General features: G+C 37.0%; 2 protein-coding genes across 2 annotated transcripts in view; one reads left to right on the top strand and one right to left on the bottom strand.

Moving 5' to 3' along the window:
* LOC137047429 (uncharacterized) overlaps window positions 1-22,514 on the top strand; it is a 30,038-nt gene extending 7,524 nt beyond the window's left edge. Inside the window, exons 5-6 of the mRNA XM_067425061.1 lie at window positions 21,713-21,769; window positions 21,870-22,514. Of these exons, the coding sequence (XP_067281162.1) occupies window positions 21,713-21,769; window positions 21,870-22,030 (218 nt within the window). The 3' untranslated portion in view covers window positions 22,031-22,514. The remainder of the gene's footprint in view (window positions 1-21,712; window positions 21,770-21,869) is intronic.
* Window positions 8,993-17,045, bottom strand: LOC137048135 (vascular cell adhesion protein 1-like). The gene is made up of 5 exons (XM_067426148.1): window positions 16,464-17,045; window positions 15,466-15,726; window positions 15,032-15,361; window positions 10,528-10,770; window positions 8,993-10,091 (listed from the first exon to the last, which is right to left on the bottom strand). Exons 1-5 carry the CDS (start codon window positions 16,525-16,527, stop codon window positions 9,979-9,981), a joined length of 1,011 nt encoding a protein of 336 aa, XP_067282249.1. The 5' UTR covers window positions 16,528-17,045; the 3' UTR covers window positions 8,993-9,978.
* Window positions 22,515-22,833: the final 319 nt, after the last annotated feature.

Genomic DNA, 22,833 nt, shown 5'->3' with positions numbered 1-22,833 from the left:
ACACTCAGTATTACTCAAAGCCCTCATCCAACCCAATGGACACTATAAGAAGAGAACTGGAGCAATTGCTTAATGAGGCAAAATTACGTAATTGGATTACTAAGAAAGAATATGAGTTTTTGCTTTGTCAACACCCACGTTATTCGTCTTTTTATATGCTCCCCAAAGTCCACAAGGATCTGGAAAATCCACCTGGCAGACCGATAATTAGCGGGAATGATTCCATAACAGAACCTGCTTCCAAGTTTGTGGATTATTTTATCAAGCCATTTGTGGCAGATTTACCTTCTTACATTCAAGATACTACACAGGTTTTAAAGAAAATTGAACAAATAGGTAATATAGGCTCTTGTATTATGGCTACAATGGATGTGGAGTCTTTATACAGCAATATTGTACATGATGAGGGTCTAGAGGCTTTAAAACACTATCTCTCATCTAGACCTGAACATTTGATGCCTCCCAGTGACTTTATAGTGCAACTTACTGAGTGGACTTTAAAGAACAACATCTTTCTCTTTCAAGACAAATTGTATAGACAGGAAATGGGGACTGCAATGGGTGCTTGTTTTGCTCCCAATTATGCCAATCTTTTTCTAGGCTTATGGGAGGAGCGCTATATATTTTCCCAAGTTAACCCTTTTAAAGATAAAGTCTTGTGGTGGGGTAGATACATTGACGATGTGATTTTGATGTTCTCAGGCTCAGAAAAAGAACTTTTAGACTTCCATGTATATGTAAATACCTTAAATGAGAACCTAAAATTTAGTCTGGACTATGATTTACACACTATTAACTTTCTGGATCTACGGATCTCAAAAGATAATGAGGGATTCTTACATACATCTATCTTTAGAAAGGCAACGGATCGTAATACCTTATTGCATGCTAATAGTTTTCATCCCTCATGGCTCATTGATAACATACCTTTTGGACAGATCCAGAGACTAAGGCGTATATGTGATTTAGATCAGGATTTCCAGTATCAATCTATGGATATGCAGCAGCGTTTTCGACAAAGAGGTTATCAAACACAAACTCTCGTTCAAGCTCATAATCGAGCCCAATCACTTGAAAGGAAGAGCCTGCTTCAGTCTAGACCCAAAAGAGTATCAACACAGAAACCCTATTTTGTCACTTGTTACAGCAAGGAGGCTGTCCAGATTAAACACATTATAAAGAAAAACTGGAACATTATTGAATGTGACCCGACTTTACGGGAAATATTCACGGAACCCCCTGGGATCAGCTTTAGGAAGGCCCCCACACTTAAAGACAAGTTAGTAAGAAGTTACCTCCCTGCTCCTAAACGTGAAACTTGGCTTCGTCAACCCAAGGGTAACTTCCCTTGTGGTAATTGTAATTATTGTGAGAATATTGCTAAAACTGACAAATTTTTGGATGTTTTTAGCAATAAGACCTACACTATTAATAGTTTTATAAATTGCAATACTACCCATGTTGTTTATCGTTTAGAGTGTACTTGCGGCTGTTTTTACATAGGCCTAACTAAAAGGAGACTAAGAGACAGGGTATCTGAACATAGATATGCCATTCGGACTGTAAATATGAACTATCCAATGGCCAAACATTATATAGATGCAAAACATGGGAGTGATTCGACCCTAAGAGTAGTGGGCATTGAGGCTATTCGCCTTGATGCCAGGGGTGGGGATATTATCAAACGCCTTAAACAAAGGGAGACATATTGGATCTATTCCTTGAGGGCCACCAGTCATCCAGGTCTCAACGAAGAGTTTGACCTCTCACCTTTTTTGTAACCTTTTTTGTAATGGTTGTGTCTTAATAGGGACAGTGTATTGTTGTCCGTGAATGTTTACTATTCTTTTAATGTACTGTAATGCCCATAACATTTTTCTTTTGTTGTTTTAGAACTATCTTGACAATTGAATTCAGAAGTAAGATGGGTAACTAGCCTATTCACATTTATTGACTTTGGGGACATAACTGTATAAAGTACACAAGATGTTTGTATTGGTGTCACTCCTATTTTTACCACTTGGAGATCTCTTATTAGGGCCCAAGCCCTGAAAGGGCGAAGAGCCCTATTGTTCTTCTAAGGATTATTATTATTATTATTATTATCTTTTCGCCTTTTGGGCATTTTTGGGGCCCTTCCCGTGCTCGAAAACTCTTGAAACTTTGCACACGCATCGGAATGCGCGGCCAACAGGGTCGGGCAGAGGCCTTTGACCCGGGCGTGGCAGGGGGGCTCAACAGCGCCCCCTTGAAAAACTGGGTCTATATATTAAACACACTTGCACGTACATGTATGAAACTAGGTACACTTATAGATCTCATCGGGCCAAACAACTTCCGCACTCATAGTCATAAGCTTCGCCCAACAGGAAGTGAGCTATTATGGGTTGTTCGGAAAACGCATGCTCTGGAATTTGCGATACTCCTCCTAGACGATTCACCCGATCAGCACCAAACTCGGTCAGCATGAAGTCAACACACTGAGGATGCTAAATTGCGAGCAACTTTTTGAAACCTCAAACGGTTTGGCCGTGGCGAAGAGACGAATTTATGGCGAGAAAAGGGAAACAGGAAGTGTGTTATAACTTTTGCATACATTAACTCATTTTGATGAAACTTCAGCTGTGTGTTCGTTGTAAGAGGCCGATCACATGGATATGACTTTTGTGAGTCAAAGTTATAGCGCCACCAATTGGCAGCAGGAAGTGTGTCACTTTTGTCCAAAGTGGGGGGGTTAGTTTTATCTGCAGTCACCAAACTCGGTATATATATTGTACTTTTCGAGCCGGAAAACTTTCTAATTTACAGTCATTAGCTCTGACCAACAGGAAGTCAGATAATTTGGTTGGAAGATAACAAGAAGTGGCAAAACGAGCTTTGAGTTTTTACCCTCTCCTCAAAAGCGATTCATTCAATCTCCTCCAAACTCGGACAACATGAAGTAAATATACAGAAGATGCTAAAATGCGAACGGTTATTGGATATCTCAAACGGTTTTCCCGTAGCAAAAGGCTAAAAAACACAAAATAGGGACACACGTGCCTGGTTCATATATAAGGCTATACTCCCACCTGCTGGTTATTCTATATATCACACTGTGTTTTTTTTTTTTTTTTTTTTCAACACATGCTCTCCCTTAAATGTCCAGTAGAGGGCAATATTGTATAAGTTTTCAAGCAAAAAACCTTGCCTCTGTGTGTGTGTGTGTGAATGGTTTTCTAGCCTGGTGGGGACTTAAACCTGAATGCACACAGACTCATGGGGACTTCCCAATGGGTACAAAAGCTTATAAATCAAACAGAATGAGTTACTTTGAAAATGTGAAAATGCAGAAAGTTGTGTGATGGGTAGGTTTAGGGTAGGAGCAGTGTAGGAGGACAGAATTAATGTTTTATACAGCATAAAAACCATTACGTCTATGGTAAGTCCCCAGAAAGATAGTGAACCAGATATGAGTGTGTGTGTGTGTGTGTGTGTGTGTGTGTGTGTGTGTGTGTGTGTGTGTGTGTGTGTGTGTGTGTGTGTGTGTGTGTGTATGTGTTGTGGACGGGGGAATGGGGGGATGGGCTGAGCTGATTTGAGTTGCCTGCAGCATACTTCAGCATTACTACTGTGTGTGTGTGTGTGTGTGTGTGTGTGTGTGTGTGTGTGTGTGTGTGTGTGTGTGTGTGTGTGTGTGTGTGTGTGTGTGTGTGTGTGTGTGTGTGTGTGTGTGTGTGTTGTTCTAGCCTGGTGGGGACTTAAACCTGAATGCACACAGACTCATGGGGACTTCTCAATGGGCACAAAAGCTTATAAATCATACAGAATGAGTTCTTTTGAAGAAAGTTTTGTGATGGGTAGGTGCAGTGTAGGAGGACGGGATATATGGTTTGTACAGCATAAAAACCATTACGTCTATGCTGAGTCCCCAAAAAGATAGTGAACCAGACATGAGTGTAAGTGTGTGTGTGTGTGTGTGTGTGTGTGTGTGTGTGTGTGTGTGTGTGTGTGTGTGTGTGTGTGAGAGAGAGAGAGAGAGAGAGAGAGAGAGAGAGAGAGAGAGAGAGAGAGAGAGAGAGAGAGAGAGAGAGAGAGAGAGAGAGAGAGAGAGAGAGAGAGACTTTTCTGTCTAAAAAGATTATCTCTGAATGCTTTGGCCTGCATTAAAGGATTAAACATATTATTCTGGGTTTGAATAAAAAAAAAAAAATGTATAAAACCGGTTTATTTGTAGGGCATTGACAATATTGTTTTATATAATTAGTTAAATAATTGTGTTAATACAAATAATTATAATTAAAAAAATATAAATATAACAAAAATTACCCCCCCTCTCCCTCTCTCAGGATCACTCTCTCTCTGTGTGTGTGTGTGTGTGTGTGTGTGTGTGTGTGTGTGTGTGTGTGTGTGTGTGTGTGTGTGTGTGTGTGTGTAGGGGGTCTCTCTCACTCTGTCTGTGTCACCTTGTCTCTTGTTTTTTCATAATTTAACCCTTTCATTTCATAGGCTACCACAAATATCTATCACTTTATTGTGAAAAATAAGTAAAACAAAAACATATATTATATCTTTAATTAAATACTGGTCTTCTGAACTTACAAAATTTTGAGCTGCAAAAAACACATTTGCACATAATTGAAAGTGATATCCTAATACTTTTAATTGTTTTCTATAACATGGGCTTTAAAGAAGGTCATGTGCTGTGTTTGCAAAGATCACGTATGACACCTCTTTAAACTAATTATTTATTGATAAAATTCAAATGAATTAAAAAATAAAATTTCACATGATTTTATAAAAGTGGCTGTTTATAATAAACTTCCATAAATTTTATGCACGCATATTACTCTTACCTGACACTGATATTAAAATATCAATGATATTAAATTATATTATGATATTATATGATATTAAAATCATTGTTGCGGTCTCTGTGATTTGGCCTAATTTATTTTTAAGAGAAGTGTAAGGATAATACAACTTCAGCATTTGGACAGTATTCTGCACTCATTTTGAAATTGACATTTGACGTCATCTGACATAAAATTAAAGAATAAAATGTAATTGATCTCAGAGATGTGAGTGTTGTGGTTCCTGATCATAGCAGCACCAGTTGCTGCAGTTAATGAGGTGAATTCAAAAGACTTTGACATAGTCCCTTTATTTATTTTTTCCCATATTAAATGCCTATTGGCCTGCTGTGCACAGTTAAGCTGATGCCACCGGGGTGGCGGTGCCCCCGGCTTGGGCCCGTCATCGCTGCTTGCAGCTTTAATTTTTCCTTGTATTTGTATGGTTTAACTTTTGACATTAGCCAGTATCCGAAATATTGCCTCTAGTGGCAAATAGTTGTGTTGCAAGTGCCAGAGTAGCACACCTGAAACCAATGCAACTTTAAGTAGTGCTTGATCCTGTCTGTTTGTTACCAACACCCTGATGAAGGCCTATGGGCCGATACGCGTTGGTGTTCTAATGTTTTAGCCCTACCATTAAAGGCTTTTTACTTTTTGCATCCTATTGAGTGCCTGGACTTGGATTTTTTCCAAATTTGTTTTCTACATTTAACCCTTCCAAGAGCACCAGAGGGTGAAAGGGATTCCAGCAGCGCTCCAGTTCTCTTTTGTCTACAAAATAAATGTATTCGCTATTACCACGAACATAATGTTTTTATGTGTATTTGCAGGTTATGACCATTTGGAAAGTGTGGCGATACAGCTTTACGGCACGACGTAAAGCAATGGATAATTATTAGGCCTAATTATCCATGAATTAATGTCTAGAGCACCAGTTTGCCCTCCGTTTCTCCAGCAGAGGTCCTCGTCGAGCTGTGATTAGAAAAGCTTTGAGTAACTTTTTGAGCTTCACTTCCCCATCACATCAGATCAGTAATGTAGTCAGGGGGCAATTCTGAAAAGGGCTTCCGTTAAGTCTTTAGCGGACATGTTTTGGTACAAGTTGTCACCCTATTTCTTTTGTTAGAAGACATTCATAGGTAAGATATTAGGGTGGTTGTCAAGCTGAATTTTTTTGTGTGACTTGTACAAGCATTTTCAGGCCAATGTTTTGGTTTCCTGCTCAACTTGACATGATAAATGTTGAATATCTTCACAACCACAAGGACCATATACATAAAAACGGGGATCAAATGAAAGCTAACACTCATGGGATGTCTGCTAACGTGAACAGATGAACATTTATTGTACAGTATAAGAGAAAACAGAACTAGAACATGAAAAAACAATCTCCGCCTAAAGAGAACCAGTTTTCAAAGTTAATATCAGCTTGGAAACATAACATAGTATCCCAAAACCTCTATCAATCAGTACCCCTATCTATGGGAATGAGTCAGGCCAAGATTAAAGCTTGTAGGAAGAGACAGTGCAATGTTACACAAGTTTTAATACTTTAATGTCTAAGCGGAAATGTAGAAGTGTAGATAGTGATATATGGTGCTATTTGACTTCATTAATGTACAATGGTGTAAAACAAATTATATTTAATTGACATATCACTGTAGTTATTAATTCAATCCTTAAAAAACTGCTCTCTCACTTCTTTGGGGTTAGGGGTTAGTAACTAGTTAGTAGTAATAACTATGAAATAGTCAGGAGGCCAAAACTGATATTAAAACTTTGTCGGACACTTTTTGGTACAAGCATACAAGCTATCCAGTATTAATATTTAACCCCCCAACATGTGTTTTAGCCAGGTTGTCAGCTTATATTTTTTTTTGGTCCATTTTAACACTAAGGCGGTCTTGGTGGTGGTCTTCATCATCTTCTTCATCATGTGTCAGTACAAACAGGGATCTAGTGTCCTGTGATAAAGATGACGTTCATTGTAGGTGATGGACCAAGGGTTTAGCGGTCTCATTTCGAGTGCTCAAGGCAAAGATCAAATGGCACCTGGTTGAAGCTGTGTTTGGCCTCTTTGGCTACAAAATCCATCTAGGAATCCCTGGTAGACCCGTGGTGCCGTCTGTGCCAGATGTACCATGTCTGCTATGAATACAGCACCCCATTTTGTGTGATCATATGCAGCAAACCAGGGCATCATGCTCTTGAAGGTGGACATGGAAAGCTTCCAGTCACCACATCTCAGTGCCCGTGTGAATGCCAAAAGAAGAGATATAAGATACATGTTGTCGCCAGAAGGTAAATGTTGGTTTGTCTTCATTAGCCTTCCAGCAGATCCACTAGCCTAGGATCTGCTGCCTCATGCCAAATGAAGAAGCACTGACACAGCAGTCCCCTTCGTGGTGTGTTACTCTTGTGGTATTTATTGATTACTATTTTTTAATGATCATGCTTACACACAAATTGGATTATATTGCACATTTGCCCAAAGTTACAGTAGGTAACTTAGCAAATGGAAGCACTTTAGGGGGGAAAATCCGCTTTTACCACTTTTAAGATTATAGTGTTAAAATGGACAAAAAAAAACATTTTCTAAGCTGACAACCTGGCTAAAACACATGTTGGGGGGTTAAATATTAATACTGGATAGGTTGTATACTTGTACCAAAAAGTGTCCGACAAAGTTTTAATATCAGTTTTGGCCTCCTGACTAAGTTGTGTCATGGTCGTTATTGTGGTTCATATGTGTTAGGGATATATATTATTACATTATGCTATTATACTACATTATTACTCGGTTAGATAGTTTTTCTCTAGTAGAGTTTTCCCTTTTATTAGGTGTCCTTTAACATCTGCTGGCCACATACTGACCACAGTATATATAAATAATTAATTAAGGGTGTGTCTGACAGTTGTCTTTGTGTAAGTAAAGTCAGACAGAGAAAGATACATATTTTATTTTATACCAAGACTTTTATATTCAGGATTAATGGATTCGTCTATGATTTCTTTGCTCAGTAGCTAGGTGTCAGTAGCGAGCATTGATGAATGAAGCTTCGGGTAATGAACGAAGTCTCAGTGGTTCAGGAAGAATCATTTTGCCAAATATGGCAAGCCGTTTTAGCATTAAATACACCTTCCCATACTAGTCATAAATCAGTTTTGACTAGTCATAATTCCAGTTCCAGATATCTCCTCTGCAACTTTGACTAGTTGTAATTGGAATTAAGATCTACAATGTGATTGTGACTAGTCAAAATATGCATTAAAGATATCTATAATGTTAATTTAACTAGGCATAATATACAGTGAGGAAAATAAGTATTTGACCATCCTGCTATTTTGAAAAGGAATGGCATTACATTACAAAGTGGTAAATGCTTTACTGTCCCAACTTTTGTTGAAATGTGTTGCAGGTCTGAATGACAGGAAAGGATGCATATTTACAAATGACATGAAGTTGACCTAACAAAACATGAAATATTTTGTGTTCATATTGTCTGCAATGAAATACAAGTCAAAGTAAATTTAGAAATCACTTCTGTTTTATTTTATTAGCATTTTCCATACTGTGCCAACTTTTTCTGATTTAGGGTGGTACATATTCCTACACCATGAACAATATTTATTACACGGCTCTGTGAAATACTTGACTCTGATTGGTCAATCGCTCATTCCAGCGGTATGTTATTTCCAGATAACACCCGCTCATCCGGGTACTGCGAGTTATCTTGACCGGTTCTACTTCTGTGCTTAACGCTGGCGCCATCTTGTGGCTTAAACAGCCGTGGGTTACAATGGAAGACTTCAAGGCGGGTTTCCTTTATAAAGTTTTAAATATGGATATTTTTCTGACACAAACGCATCGATTGGAATCAGAAGGCTCTATTAACCCATCGGAGTCGTGTGGAGCACGTTATTTGACGGACAGCTGCATTTAATGGACTTCAGAAACAGCTCCAACTACTGCTGGGATTAACGTTAGCCTGGACTTTTTAAATATAACTCTGATTGTATTTGTCTGACAGAAGAATGTCATAAACACCTATAATGACCTGAGGGTGAGTAAATCATAGGCTTGGGTTCATCTTTGGCTGAACTAACCCTTTCAGCATTCATTCTCAACATTTAGCAGCAATAGATAAAGGCTTAAAGCAGTCTGGAACTGTTTTTATTCCAGGGTATATACAGCAATCCTTAAGTTAAATTTACTACTTTTTAATCCTTTTTTACTACCTTCAGAATATTTTTTAAAATCATCACGACACTGAATTGCAAGTGTTAATCAGCGACCTTTCTATTATTTACACAGATTTGGACATATAACATACAAAAAAGAATAGATTTAGAATCGACACCAGGAAGAAATCTGTTATAAGTTATCATTCAGACACGGTAAAATAGATCTCAACATTCACAAAGGCTGGTGAAGGAGAAGCGTTACTGCACACACATCTGATTTACATTAATAATCGGTAATTCAGCAATTCAATTATTTAGTTTTTTTTTTCAAACAACAAAACCTGAGCATAATATTACATTTCTATAACTGTGATAAGTTGGTGAATTTAACAAAATACTAAAAGTGCTGTCAATCAATTAAAAACTTTAACTAGATTAATCACACATTTTTTCTGTGATTAATCGCAATAAAAAAAAATGTTTTTGTACATTTTTAATATATTTTTTAATATAATAAATTCACAGTTAATCAAATTAATGTAGAAACAGCATAAAGACATTATATTTTAAATACTTGTTTAAATGGCATCTTTTTATGAATGAAGACCAGTATTACTGATATTAATACAGCTACTGATTTATTTTAATTATTTTTTTTACATTTATTATTAGGCTTCAAAACGTTTTTAAAATTAAAATTAAAAAAAGCGTTTTTAATTTAAGTAATTGGCTGTTGTCACTATGACGATCGCGTCAGCACCCAGCTTCAGCCACGCCCTCCGTCAAGCGTTAACGCCTACGCCCCGTGTGAATGCAGCGTAAGAATGTTTGTTCTGCTCCGATTGTTCTCATAGCAGATGGAGATAACACTTAACATTAGCAGAGATATTGCTCTGACGGTTCCTTTATGGGTCCAGTGCTGGCTGTGCTAAGAGTCCATTCCGTGCTTTGGGCTTCTTTAAATAATGCCCATCCTGGTTTTTTTGTAGTAGATGTAGATGATGATGATGATGACACCGATGACGAGCACTACAGCAACAGTAATGCCTAATATTAGGGGGATGTAATTCTCTGTCAAAAGAAAGAAAATATATGAGTAAATCAGCAAGTTAGGGAACTAAATCCAAGCGTGCAAAACTTGGGATAGATATCAAGCCTGAATAATGCCTCTAACGTATCAAAAGTCAGCAGCTAATCTAAATAAAGACATGCAAGACAGCAATGGTGACACGATCCACAAGCCATAACTCTTAGTGATCCTATCAGTCTGATTACAGCTGAGCGTTACAAGACCAACACACCAAACGGCTTCATACAAAAGTGCTAGATTACTAAATTATTATATAATATCAAACAAACCAACACAAAAAGATAAATAATTTTGAAACAGCCACAGTTTCTTTCTGTACTTTTACTGTCTGTCGGTATTACTAAAGCCAGCTGAACAGGAATTGTCAATTAAACTAAGTCACTCAGAACTGAAATGTACTCAAAAATGCTTAGTTACCTTGAAAGGACAGTTTGACACATCTGGTGGTGGTGTCAACAGAATTGTTCGCGATGCAGCACACAACCTCAGGTGTTGAATCTGTTATAGTAAGAGTTTCACTATAAACTGGATCATTTGTGCCGAGATTCCAGCTGATTTTTGGTTTTGGGTTTCCCATGGCTTCACAAACAATCACCACTGGATATCCTCGAAACACAGGCACTACGGAGGGCAGTTTAGTCTCATTGATGATCGGTTTAACTGCAGGATGGAGACAAAAACACCGTTTAAGAGGTTTTGCATCTTATGGTAATCTATATTCATCTATATTCATTCACAAAAAATGTTACATCTTATCCCTATCCCCACGCTTGACGCTGCTTCATATCATAGCTGTCAATATTGAAAATAAGGGAGATTTCCCGAATCCATCCCCAAAATAAGGGATTTTTATTTTACACGATTCTTACCCACAAACTTTATAATCATAATTAAAAATAATAATAATAAAAAGTACTAATCATAATAGTCTTAATAGTGATCGACCGATATATTGGATTCCCGATATTTAAGCATTTTCCTATAATCGGGTATCGGTTTTGTAAAAACAGCGCTCTGTCATCAGCATTTCATAGACCGACACAAACATCATTCTGATACCGCACTAGATGAGATCGACTCCGTAAGAAAAAGAAATAAACCGGCGAATACATCAGCTTTTACCATGTTTGCATAATCCAGAGAATATTCACTCTTTAGTCTATTAAACACATAACCTTTTAAAACTGTAGTTTAAAATGAACGCTTATATTTATGCTCATAGTTATGGGGAGTTAATAGACTCGACTCTCATTTGAAAACATTAGACTTTATAAATGTATTTTGCCTGTTGTTAATATGGCTGTATTTATAAATAAAAAGGTGAAACAGCATTAATGTTAAAAAGTCTGCACTGTATTTAAAAAAAAAATTCAGACTATTTATTGATGTAAATGTGTTTTGTTCTGTATGTAAGGGAGTGAAACTGCAAAAAATACTGTGTTTAAAAAACTCAGTTCAGTGATGTTGCTGTAAAAAAGTGTAAAAAACTGAAATAACACAATATAATATAAATATATAAATAAATATCGGTTCTTTATATCGGTTATCGGCAAGGGCGTAGGTTTGGTCTCAGCTTTGGTGGGGACATCCCACCAGGTTTGCCCAGATTATATAGTGTATAATTTATGAGGCTTTTCAGCCCAATCCAGTACCATAATAATAATAAAAAACAAAATACTCTTTAATTGTCAAGTTCATTAATGATTTTCAAAACTGATTTGGAAAAAAACCCAACATGCACACAAAATTACTTATTTTCAATATAAAAAATGATTGTGGACTGGATTTTTTTTTTTTTTTACCTCTTATCACATTATTGAGCATGTCAAAGATTAGTAACAACTTTAGATTTGATGCATTGTTAGTTTTTGTACAGGATCAGTTTTTGTTTCTCCCTCATTTACTGTTCGTGGCTGTTTTTGCCCCATTGACTTCCATTATAACCACATTTTTTTTTATTTTAAAGCCATAATGTATATAATCATGCACAATCACTTTTTATATTGAAAATAAGTTATTTTGTGTGTACGGTTTTTTTTCCAAAATCAGATTTGAATCAGTTTTTGAAAATCATTTATGAACTTGGCATTTAAAGAGTGATAGTATTGATAAGAGTGACAATTAAACATTGACAGCAGCTCAACAATAAACATGGAATCAAGTAGGCCTATGCAAACTTGCAACAGAACACATTTTATATTATTTTACATTTGATTATTTTATTTCTTTCTAAAGAACTCTTTAATAGCCTATATTGGTGCACTTTAAAGGGATGGCTCACCCAAGAATAAAAATTCTGTCATCATTTACTCGCCCTCATGATGTTCCAAACCTGTATGAGTTTCTCTGTTCTGCTGAACACAAAAGAAGATATTTTAAAGGAAGTTTGTAACCAGGCTGCTTTGGGGCACCATTTACTTCCATGGTAGGAATTCAACATAACAAAGAAATGTCTACAGGTTTAAAAAGGAAATTGACAGATTTTTACTTTTTGGGTGCACTGTCTCTTTAAGCAGACATTTTGAACCAGTAACCACTTTACTGACAAAAATGTTTTGAAATTCAAAAATGTAATTACATTTTCTATATTAATTTACTATTATGACTATATTATTATGCAATTATTTGTCCCATTTTTATCTAAATATTTTTTTAAATGTCAAACTTTATAGGATTATTTATTATTAATATAGCCTATAGCTAAATGATGAATTAATAACATTAATTAGGCTATACCGGTCTAATGTCTAGAAAAATAAGTCTGCCAAGCTTTAATAATGTATGGAATATTATATTAATATATTATCCATTAAAAAAACAATAGGCCTACCTAGAAGCACGGATGTGTCCGTCATCGCTGCTGCTTCCAGTCAGACAGTCTAAGACACTGAAATGCTTCTCTGCAAAGGGTGCAGTTTGTCTTTGGTTCATCGTAAGTTACTGGACAGACCCACTGATACCTTTTTTTTCTATTCAGCCCTATATCTGGAAATCCTCTTGCGTTTAAACGGTGGACGCGAGCTCGACATGTTTTTAAAAAAGCGCGCAAGTTTACAGCATGTTCTCGAGACTCCGTCGCTATGGCAGCAAAGCTGCTCAAACGCAAACTTGTGCATCGCGTCCCGTTATTGGTTTGATACAGCGGGACGCGTCATTTTGCTTGTAAATATGGAACGATAAGGAATCGATCCATATAGCAGCACGAAGGAGTTTGCTAAAATATTGGTGGGGACAATTTTGCCATCTTAAAATTTTGATTGGGACTAGTACCTAGCGTCCCCACCTAAACCTACGCCCATGGTTATCGGCACATAAACATGCAAATAATCGGTATCGGTTATTAAAAATCAATATCGGTCGATCACTAGTCTAAAGAGTTTATAACTACACAATATATATTATAAAATGACAGACCAATGGACATGTTTAAAGTGCTTTATTTATGAACAAAGTAAACAGCCTTATGCAGAAGGCATGATGTGGACCTATGGCCGCTTGTCAGGTAGTGGGAGGTCACCAACATATAATAACACTACACTACATATAATATTTATTTATACTTAATGAAACTTTTGAAACTGAGCTTTATACTGTTAAAAATAAAACATGGAAGAAAAAATGTGATATATTACTTAAAAAAGAAAGTTTTTATAGTTTATAATTATTACATTAGTGTTAGTAGCCTATTATTATTACACTGAGACACTTCTCAAGTTAAATCGAACTTTTATTTTTTACGGTTTGCCTTGAATACCTTTGAGTTTCTGTGATATGACAATAGTTTTTCTCAAATTAAAGGGTTAGTTCACCCAAAAACGAAAATGTGATGTTTATCTGCTGACCCCCAGGGGATCCAACATGTAGGTGTGTTTGTTTCTTTAGGAGAACACAAATGAAGATTTTTAACTCAACCGCTGCTGTGTGTCGGTCATACTGCATGTCAATGGGTAACAATTCTATGAGAGCAAAAAAACATGCTTAGAGAACGTGCACAAAAACCCTGCTGCTCCTGACGACACACTGATGTCTTAAGACACGAACCGATCGGTTTCTGTGAGAAACACAACAGTATTTATGTTATTATTTTACTTCATATCCAGACGAATCTCATCTAGCGTTCCGGTCTGCTATTACTTCCGTTAGGTGAGGTCAAAACCGACACGATCATAGATATACCATGTAGTGTCCTCATTTGATCGATCAGCGCAGGCAGAGGATTTTATATATATATATCTATGAAAGCGTCGGTTTTGACCTCACCAGATGGAAGTTACTGCCGATGGGAAAACTTGATGAGACTCAAGATATCAGGTAAAAAAAATAACATAAATACTGTTGTGTTTCTCACAGAAAGCGATCGGTTCGTGTCTTAAGACATCAGTGTGTCGTCAGGAGCAGCAGGGTTTTTGTGCACGTTCTCTAAGCATGTTTTTTTGTTTGTTTGTTTTCCTCTCATAGGCTTGTTACCCATTCACATCATTATATGACCGACACACAGCAGCGGTTGAGTTAAAAATCTTCATTTGTGTTCTCCTGAAGAATCAAACACACCTACATGTTGGATGCCCTGGGGGTCAGCAAATAAACATCTAATTTTTATTTTTGGGTGAACTATTCCTTTAAACGGTAAAATGCTCATGAGAGATGACGGACGTGCGTGTCTTCGCGTAAGATGGAAACGCGCTATTGTCACGCGCAATTCTAATAACACAATCAGAGTGTAAAAATACGGGATATTTTACCGGAAAATACTAAAGCGAGAAGACAGCAGGAAAAGAGCAAAAATACGGGAGAAACCCGGAAAAAACGGGTGGGTTGACAGCTATGCTTCATATGGTAAGTGCTACAACCACCAAAAGTCTGATTTGGACAACAGATGTTCCTAAAAAATTAATCATAGAAGCTGATGGATCTTTCTTACAATATACGGTAATGTGTAGAGGATCTGATGAGACTTTAGCAGGAGGTTGAGGTCCTTCTTCTCCCAGTTCCAGCTCTGCTTCACATCTGTACTGAGCTCCATCATCAGCTCTGTCTGGACGGATCAGGAGTTTAGATGATTTATTGATGGGAGTATTGATGGTGTCAGAGAAGTTGTTTAGATCCACCAGAGTCGGTCCTTTATACCATTTGACAGTGAGATTCTGAACAGGAGCCACATTGAGAACATCACACTGGAGCTCATACTGGTTTCTCTCCATCATCGGTCCGGTGCGATTCACAGTGTTGATGGACACACTGTCTGGAGTCTCTGTGGAGGAAGATTTACACACACTGATTTCTGCTGCCATGAATGTACATATGTTAGATATTTCTGAGAATGAAAAGATAAAAATATCAATAACAGAAACTCACTGTAAACAGTCACTGGGAGCCATGAACCACACTGTGAATCATTGTAGTTTATGAAGCAGAATGGCTGTATGTCCCATTCTCTCAGGTTTGAGACTCTCCATGTGATCAGACTGTCTTCTCCCATAGGAACTGCTCCCTCACTGGCCTCCCATCCAATCCCATCATGCAGGACAGAAGTGTAACAGTCAGCTGAAACAGACCCGCCGAACTTCACAACAACTCTCTGTGGGTTGATCTGAACAGGACATGCAGCATGGGTACCTGATAAACACATTAAAGGGTTAATTCACCTAAAAATGAAATTTCTGTCATTAACTCCTCCCCCTATTGTCGGTCCACACCCGTAAGACCTCCGTTCATCTTCACACACAGTTTAAGATATTTTAGTCCGAGAGCGTATGCAAGTGTATGCACACTATACTGTCCATGTCCAGAAAGGGAATAAAAACATCATCACAGTAGTCCATATGAGACATCAGTGGGTTAATTAGAGTCTCTTGAAGCATCCAAAATACATTTGGGTCCAAAAATAGCAAAAACTACGACTTTATTTTTGGACCCAAATGTATTTTGGATGCTTCAAGAGACTAATTAACCTGTTAAACACATTAAGAAGGATGTGATGCGAAAAGGAAGAAGATTCAACACTAAAGAATTGGATTACAAGCAGACACAAACTGACCGCTGGTCCACGGGCCTGTAGAGTTTTCTATTTTATAAAGTTGGACCGATGGTATTTTACTTAATAGCTTGTGAAAAATATAATGGGTTGCTGTAAAAGCTCATCTTTTGTCATACATATGATATCCAACAAAAAGCTTTATACAGTAGCAAGACATTTGGCAGGGTTAGTCCAAACTCAAACATATCAGCTGAACAGAAATTAATTTAACACTCCCAACTCTGGTCTTAGACAGAAAGTTATAATCATTTAAAACATATTTAGTCTCATTTCAGATAATGCAGAATAAAAGACAGAATAAAGTCAGCATACTAACCTCTGAAACACACAAGCTGTGAAACTGCCGAGAGATAAATAAGTCCAAAGAAATGTTGAAGCATATTGTATGTGCTCAGAGAAAAACAACTGATCAGAAAATGCTGTAAATAAGACGCAACTTTATCACTGTGACTGACTGTGAGTCTGTGACTGAGGCTTAGTCCACACGAAGACGAGTATTTCTATAACCGGAGTTTTTCCTCTTCCGTTTTAAAAAAACAATCGCGTCCACAAAAGCAAGGTTTAAAACAAATCTCTGTCCACATGAAAACGCAGAAACACGCTATGATTGTCTGCCTGATTTCCACATGGGTCCCATCACGATGCCATGGCTCGGTGAAAGCCTTCCACAGGTTTACCTCAGACTCAGTGACATGTACTGAAGCTGCCTCAGCCAACTGTGTCTGGTATTATTGCATTCTGGCGCCTCGGTTCTGCAATACGTTGAGATAACTGCGCGTGTATCTGTATAAATATGATAAGTGCTGTTAGCATAGTTACGTCCGTGTTAGCATAGCTACGTCCGCTGTTATGACAAATCCTGTCCGCCTGTAAAATCATCCTCAGTTCCGCACTCAGAGTCCTCCACCCTCTCGTTTCCCCCTCTCAAACATCTCCTCCTGCTGTTCCGAAGATCGCATAACACCAATATCCAAATAGGATAGGCCTACAATATTAAGTTTTCATTTAAAAATAAATTTACACAAAATAACGATTTTGAAAATATATTTGCATTCCTAAAAATATCATTGTTTTCTCTGACTAACAAAGTACCCAGTAGATATTTTTTGTTTTGTTTTTTTTGAGTGTGGGTAATTGAAAGAAAATTACTGATGGAAGAGATACAATTACAGATTGAACTATCCTTTGCAAAATATTATGTGATATTATACTGCTAAAATGTTTTTTTATTCCAATGTTTCTTTCAGGTCACCCTATGCTAATGGACTAATTAACATATTATACATTGCTAGCATTACAAAACCTTGATATCTGGAATGCAAAGCAAAACTCAAACAAGAATAGACAAAACACCAATAATAAACGAGTCTGTTCTTTAACTATCACATAAACATCATCTTGCTGTAAATGAACAACGCAAAGACAAAAGGAAGAAAGAATTGTGTTAGTGACTTTACTTTGCATCTTCAATTGCATAAGGTAAAATAATAACTACTGTAAATAATACAGTTTACAGTTGGTAGTACAATTTTTTAATAGTACAGATATGTTTATTATTGGTGTTTTGTCTATTCTTGTTTGAGTTTTGCTTTGCATTCCAGATATTAAAAAAAGCAGGTTTTATAATGCTAGCAAAGTATAATATGTTAATTAGACCATTAGCATAGGGGGACCTGAAAGAAACATTGGAATTGAAATTTAAAAGAAACATTGAGGCAATAAATAATCACATACAATTTTACAAAGGATAGTTCAATCTGTAATTTTATCTCTTCCATCAGTAATTTTCTCCCCCCCTGAGAGTCTGAGGATGATGATTCTTCTTCTTCTTCTTCTTCTTCTTCTTCTTCTTCTTCTTCTTCTCTTTATTAATGGCAGATTGCAAACAAGCCTTTGAAACTTCTTTTTGAACTGCTTTAATATGTGACTTCCTTTTTGTTAAAGCTACTTTTTAAATTTTATTTCATATTTGTTAGAAGAACATCTTGCAGGATGGTTTTTATACAGTGCCGTACACTTGTCCAGACTGTAAAGGGGAAAAAAGTGTGTAGGCCTATTCCAGCCTTAAATTGTCTTCATTGTGTAGATTTTGGGAGTTTTTCTGACATTACTGGAATATATGAATACATATTTGTAAATAATACTTTTGTTGGCAAGCATTTTTGTGTGATTTATGATGTGTGTGTGTGTGTGTGTGTGTGTGTGTGTGTGTGTGTGTGTGTGTTATGTATAAAACAGAGATTTTAGAGTTCATTTTTATTATTTAAAATGCAAAACCTTAAAATATCAAATTGACTGACAGCACTGCAACAACAACACAAATCAAACCAATGGGTTTATGTATAAAACCCACCAACTCGGGTAAAAATAACCCAGCATGTCTTCTGTCAAATAGTTACCCAGTGATGGGTTGCCAAATAATCCAGACATTGTTGTTTTTTAACCCAGCATTTTTTAGAGTGAGTGTGACATCATACGGTCACATGACCTGGAAGTTAAATAGATTTTTTTTTTAAATTACAATTTGAATTCACAAAAACACAGAAAACTAAATGTAAATAATTTCTCCAAGATTGAGATGCGCTGCAGTTGGTGACATCACGTGCCTCTATGAATTACAAGCAAAATGGTATTTGCCAAAGAAAATGTTACAATATAGTGTTAGTATAATGTTACAGTTCCTAGTGAATAACTTTACAATTATTATTTTATAGGCATCATATTATGGATGTGGTTTATATCAATAAATTATATGACGGTAGCGTCGTTTGTTAAGGACGGAATGATCCCGGTTTTCCGGGAGTGAACTCTTTGTAGACACTCCCTGATTTTCCTCAGCTGTTTCAAAATGTTAAAATTTTATCGCGCCGCTCCCCTGAGGAGACTTTCGGTTTTATTCCTACATTTACATCTCTAAACATGCTCGAGTTTATAATGTTCTGACATCCGATGGACACAAGACTCATGCAGAACTTTTACCATGTGAGTTTTCATTTTAGTTTTTTAAAATATTAATCCAGCCGGTCGGTGTTTTTGCGTTATTTATAGATAGGCTATATTAAGTGCTTCTGTCTGTGAGAAACGAAACCGGCTGATAACGCGGAAATCATGTTTATGACGAATGTCTGATTGTGGTGATGTTTTTTAATAATAGTGACTACATTATTGTGACTACATTTCTTGGTTGCTTGCGTTTGACTGATCATGTCAGTATTACATAACACAAGGAATCATTTATGAAAACAAAAGATTAAGACTAGTTTTCTTATTGGACATTTTGTCATGTAGATGTGTTCATTATCTATAGTTTTCTCCCTTTATAAATGTGTGTGTGTGTGTGTGTGTGTGTCTGTGATTTAATCCAGTGCTTGTGTTTTATAATCAGGTTCATAAGGTTGCATCTTTTGCTGCTGATTTGCTTTATCACTTATAGCGGTCAGTATCATTTTTCAATAATATACATATTTTTGTCCATAATTTTGCGCAACTCAAAAAAATTGATTGCCTAAAATGTTTTAGGTTTCGAAATTTAAAGTTAAAAAGCAGAATTTGCTGTTTTTTATTTTGTAATCATACATTTTAATTGCTGTGAATTGGTTACATTGGTTAACATTATGACCACTGACCGGTGAAGGGAATAACACTGATGATCTCATCATCATGGCTCCTGTTAGTGGGTGGGATATATTAGGCAGCAAGTGAACATTTTGTCCTAAAGTTGATGTGTGAAGCAGGAGAAATGGGCAAGCGTAAGGATTTGAGCGAGTTTGGCCAGATTGTGACGGCTATAGACGACTGGGTCAGAGCATCTCCAAAACTGCAGCTCTTAAATTTAAGTTAGTCTAAATTAGAAAAGAAACAAGTTCATGAAACTCAAACCAATTAAATAATTGAGATAACTTAAAATGTGTCAGTTTTGGAAACTTAAAAGAAAAAGAAAGTTCTAAATACTCATAAAAGTTCATTAGTTTGACCTCATTTGTTTAATTTGAGTTGGCTCTACTCAAACCAGTTCATTATTTTGAGCGTTAGGGTTTACAGTACAGTTGACTTATGATAAATAAGAATATTTAATGATGGCCTTGATTACAAAGAATAGACAAACATGTTTTTCAGTATTGACACTGTACTGAATGAATTATATTCTGTGTTTGCAGGAACCGACCCTTTAAGAACCGATCTTAAACATGTGACAGGGAACAGGGGAGGAGACGCCATCCTGCCGTGTGACTTTAAGGCCAGAGAGATTTCAGATATCAGTTTAAGCAGACAGTCTAAAAACATCCCCGTCTGTGAGAATGAAGAGTGTGAAAACGGCCGAGTGTTTAGAGAAGGATCATGTGACATTATCATCAAGGATCTGACACTGAGGGATGCTGGGAAATACTTTCTGAGAGTCTATCACACTAATGATCAGACAGAGCTGGAGCGACTAATCCTGGAGTACCATCTTCATATTCAGGGTAAAGTCAAAACTGATCAATAGATCTAACAATGTGTTACACCCAGCTCAGCAGTGCAGCATTAAGGGAGAGGACACGTCAGAATAAATCCAAACATAATATTTATCAACCAAAATAACATCAAAAAGTCAATATCAGTAAAGTCAACCAGTATGATTTTTTTTCCATGAGTGAATGCAGCAAATGAAGTATTTAGTGCCAAGAAATTCATGTAAAACAACACAACACACACACACAACACACACATACATACATACCATAACTGCTCCTAAAAAAGCACTGAGCAGCCGTCCGAGAACATCTTGCTCGTATTTAAATCAGATCCCAGACACAAAAGGAAAAACCTAAACACCCGTAGGACACCAGTATGTGTGACATCAGGTGTAGGTGGTTATGAGCTCTCTCTGGGTGTCCCCCCCGCCCCCCTCGGGTGTTTGGTGTTAGATATGCAGCTGTGAGATGATGTGTTGAATGGTCAATAAATCCACGTATCACTAACACAGTTATTTATGCTACACGAGTCAAAACACCCAATCCAACACAAATACCCTGATAAATGTAATTGCGCACAGAGCCATAACCAGCAAAGACATTACGAGTGACACGTCCTATTCAATATTCAGATTACTGATTCCAATAGAGGCTTTCCAATGGCTTATTTTTAAGTGTTTACATTTGGTTCCCTTGGTACTAAATCTGTGTTTGTGGCTTTGACTGACTGACTGCATTATAATAATTGTGTGTGTGTTTCTCCTCAGATGAGATCTCTGTGAACACAGGTGAGGAGCTGAAGTTGGATCTTCTGTTGACCAATGCTGATAAAGTGGAGACAAACTCCAGTGGAGAGTGGACAGAGGTGTGGACGAGAGGTCACGGGGTCAGCAGTGATCGACTGACCGACAGTGATGGGAATCTGACCATTAATGCGTTCACATCCACTGACACTGGAACATACAGAGTTCTGGACTCTGAAGGACAAATCCTGATCACACTCACAGTCACAGGTCAGAGGAGCTCAGCTGAGGTTTATTCATCATGATCTGACGTGTAAAAGCTAAACGGTGTGACTAACCTTTGATATCCTCCACTGAATCTGGTACAGAATCAAAGGGAAAACTGGACACAGATAAACTCAGAACTAATGGCTCTAAAAAACCTAGTAAGTAAAACAGGAATCATTGAGAGTTTTACAAAATCTTTAAGCAGTGAGTTAAAAGATGAAATAAAAATGTGTTCTCTTCCCTCCTTCTTCCTTCCAGCTCAATGGCTCTGGAGTTTGTTGGTTGTTCTGCTTGCGTGTCTGTGTTTTTGGGTCTGGTGGTTCTCAATCTGTGCATGTTTGCTGTCATCCAGAAACATAAACTCTAAAGGGTTGCAGATCATGATCTTTAGCAAGAGATCCCATAACAAGAAACTGTAAACATGGCTCAGAATACCTGTAACACACATGTTGTACGCCTATCTATGATTTACAGCACACATGGACATCTGGACTGCATTCCTGACACATCACGATTCAGATGGTTGACCTCAAGATCTGTGGCCGGTTGCATAAATTGCTAACACCAGTCATACATTTAATATTTAAATAACTAAGATAAAAAAAAAACGTTTTAAAGTCTGTTACTTAAAAATGTAGTTTGGTTTTTGAATAGGAAGAATAAGACTGGTTACCCTTTGGCTGACCACAACAATGAGGACTGAGTGGACAACAACATTAATCTGGAAGCACAAGGACGTTAAATCCCTCCTTTAGTCCTTATAGAGCTCCTGTCAGTCATATTAAACAAGAGTGAATTCATGTGCCAACAACAAATGACACGAAATCTGTTCTGAGGTCTCTGTGGCTTTTATTCCCCTTTAAAACAACATTTGACAGACTGAGGCATATGCAGTATTGAACTTTCCGGCTTTTAATGCAATTTGAGGTTTTTATTAAGTAAGATCACTCACTTGAGGACCTGTTTAGTAAGAATTTGCCATAATGAGTGTAATTGAATTTTTACCATATGTGATGTAAAACATCTTGAATAATCATAAATGCTGTTTTTTTTTGGTTTATTTATTATATTTATGCATCTTATTGTATCATGACAATATAAGCTTGCAGATAAACGCTATATAATATTATCATACCTGTTATATATTATACATATTATTATACACTAGCTGTATATAATTGAATAGGCTATTTATTTTAACCGCTATGAAAAGCTGTGCACG

The sequence above is a fragment of the Pseudorasbora parva genome, chromosome 19 (genome assembly GCF_024679245.1).
Source record: "Pseudorasbora parva isolate DD20220531a chromosome 19, ASM2467924v1, whole genome shotgun sequence".
Lineage (NCBI taxonomy): Eukaryota > Metazoa > Chordata > Actinopteri > Cypriniformes > Gobionidae > Pseudorasbora > Pseudorasbora parva.
The sequence above is the reverse complement of the archived record's forward strand: the minus strand, read 5'-3'. Positions and strand labels throughout refer to the sequence as shown.

Excerpts from the sequence above, each read along its gene's own strand:
- LOC137048135 (XM_067426148.1), bottom strand. The coding sequence starts at position 16,527 with ATGCTTCAACATTTCTTTGGACTTATTTATCTCTCGGCAGTTTCACAG. Across the intron at positions 15,362-15,465 it reads GCTCCCAGTGACTGTTTACA|AGACTCCAGACAGTGTGTCC; the intron begins GTGAGTTTCTGT and ends CTTCCTCCACAG. Across the intron at positions 10,092-10,527 it reads TGTCAAACTGTCCTTTCAAG|AGAATTACATCCCCCTAATA; the intron begins GTAACTAAGCAT and ends TTCTTTTGACAG.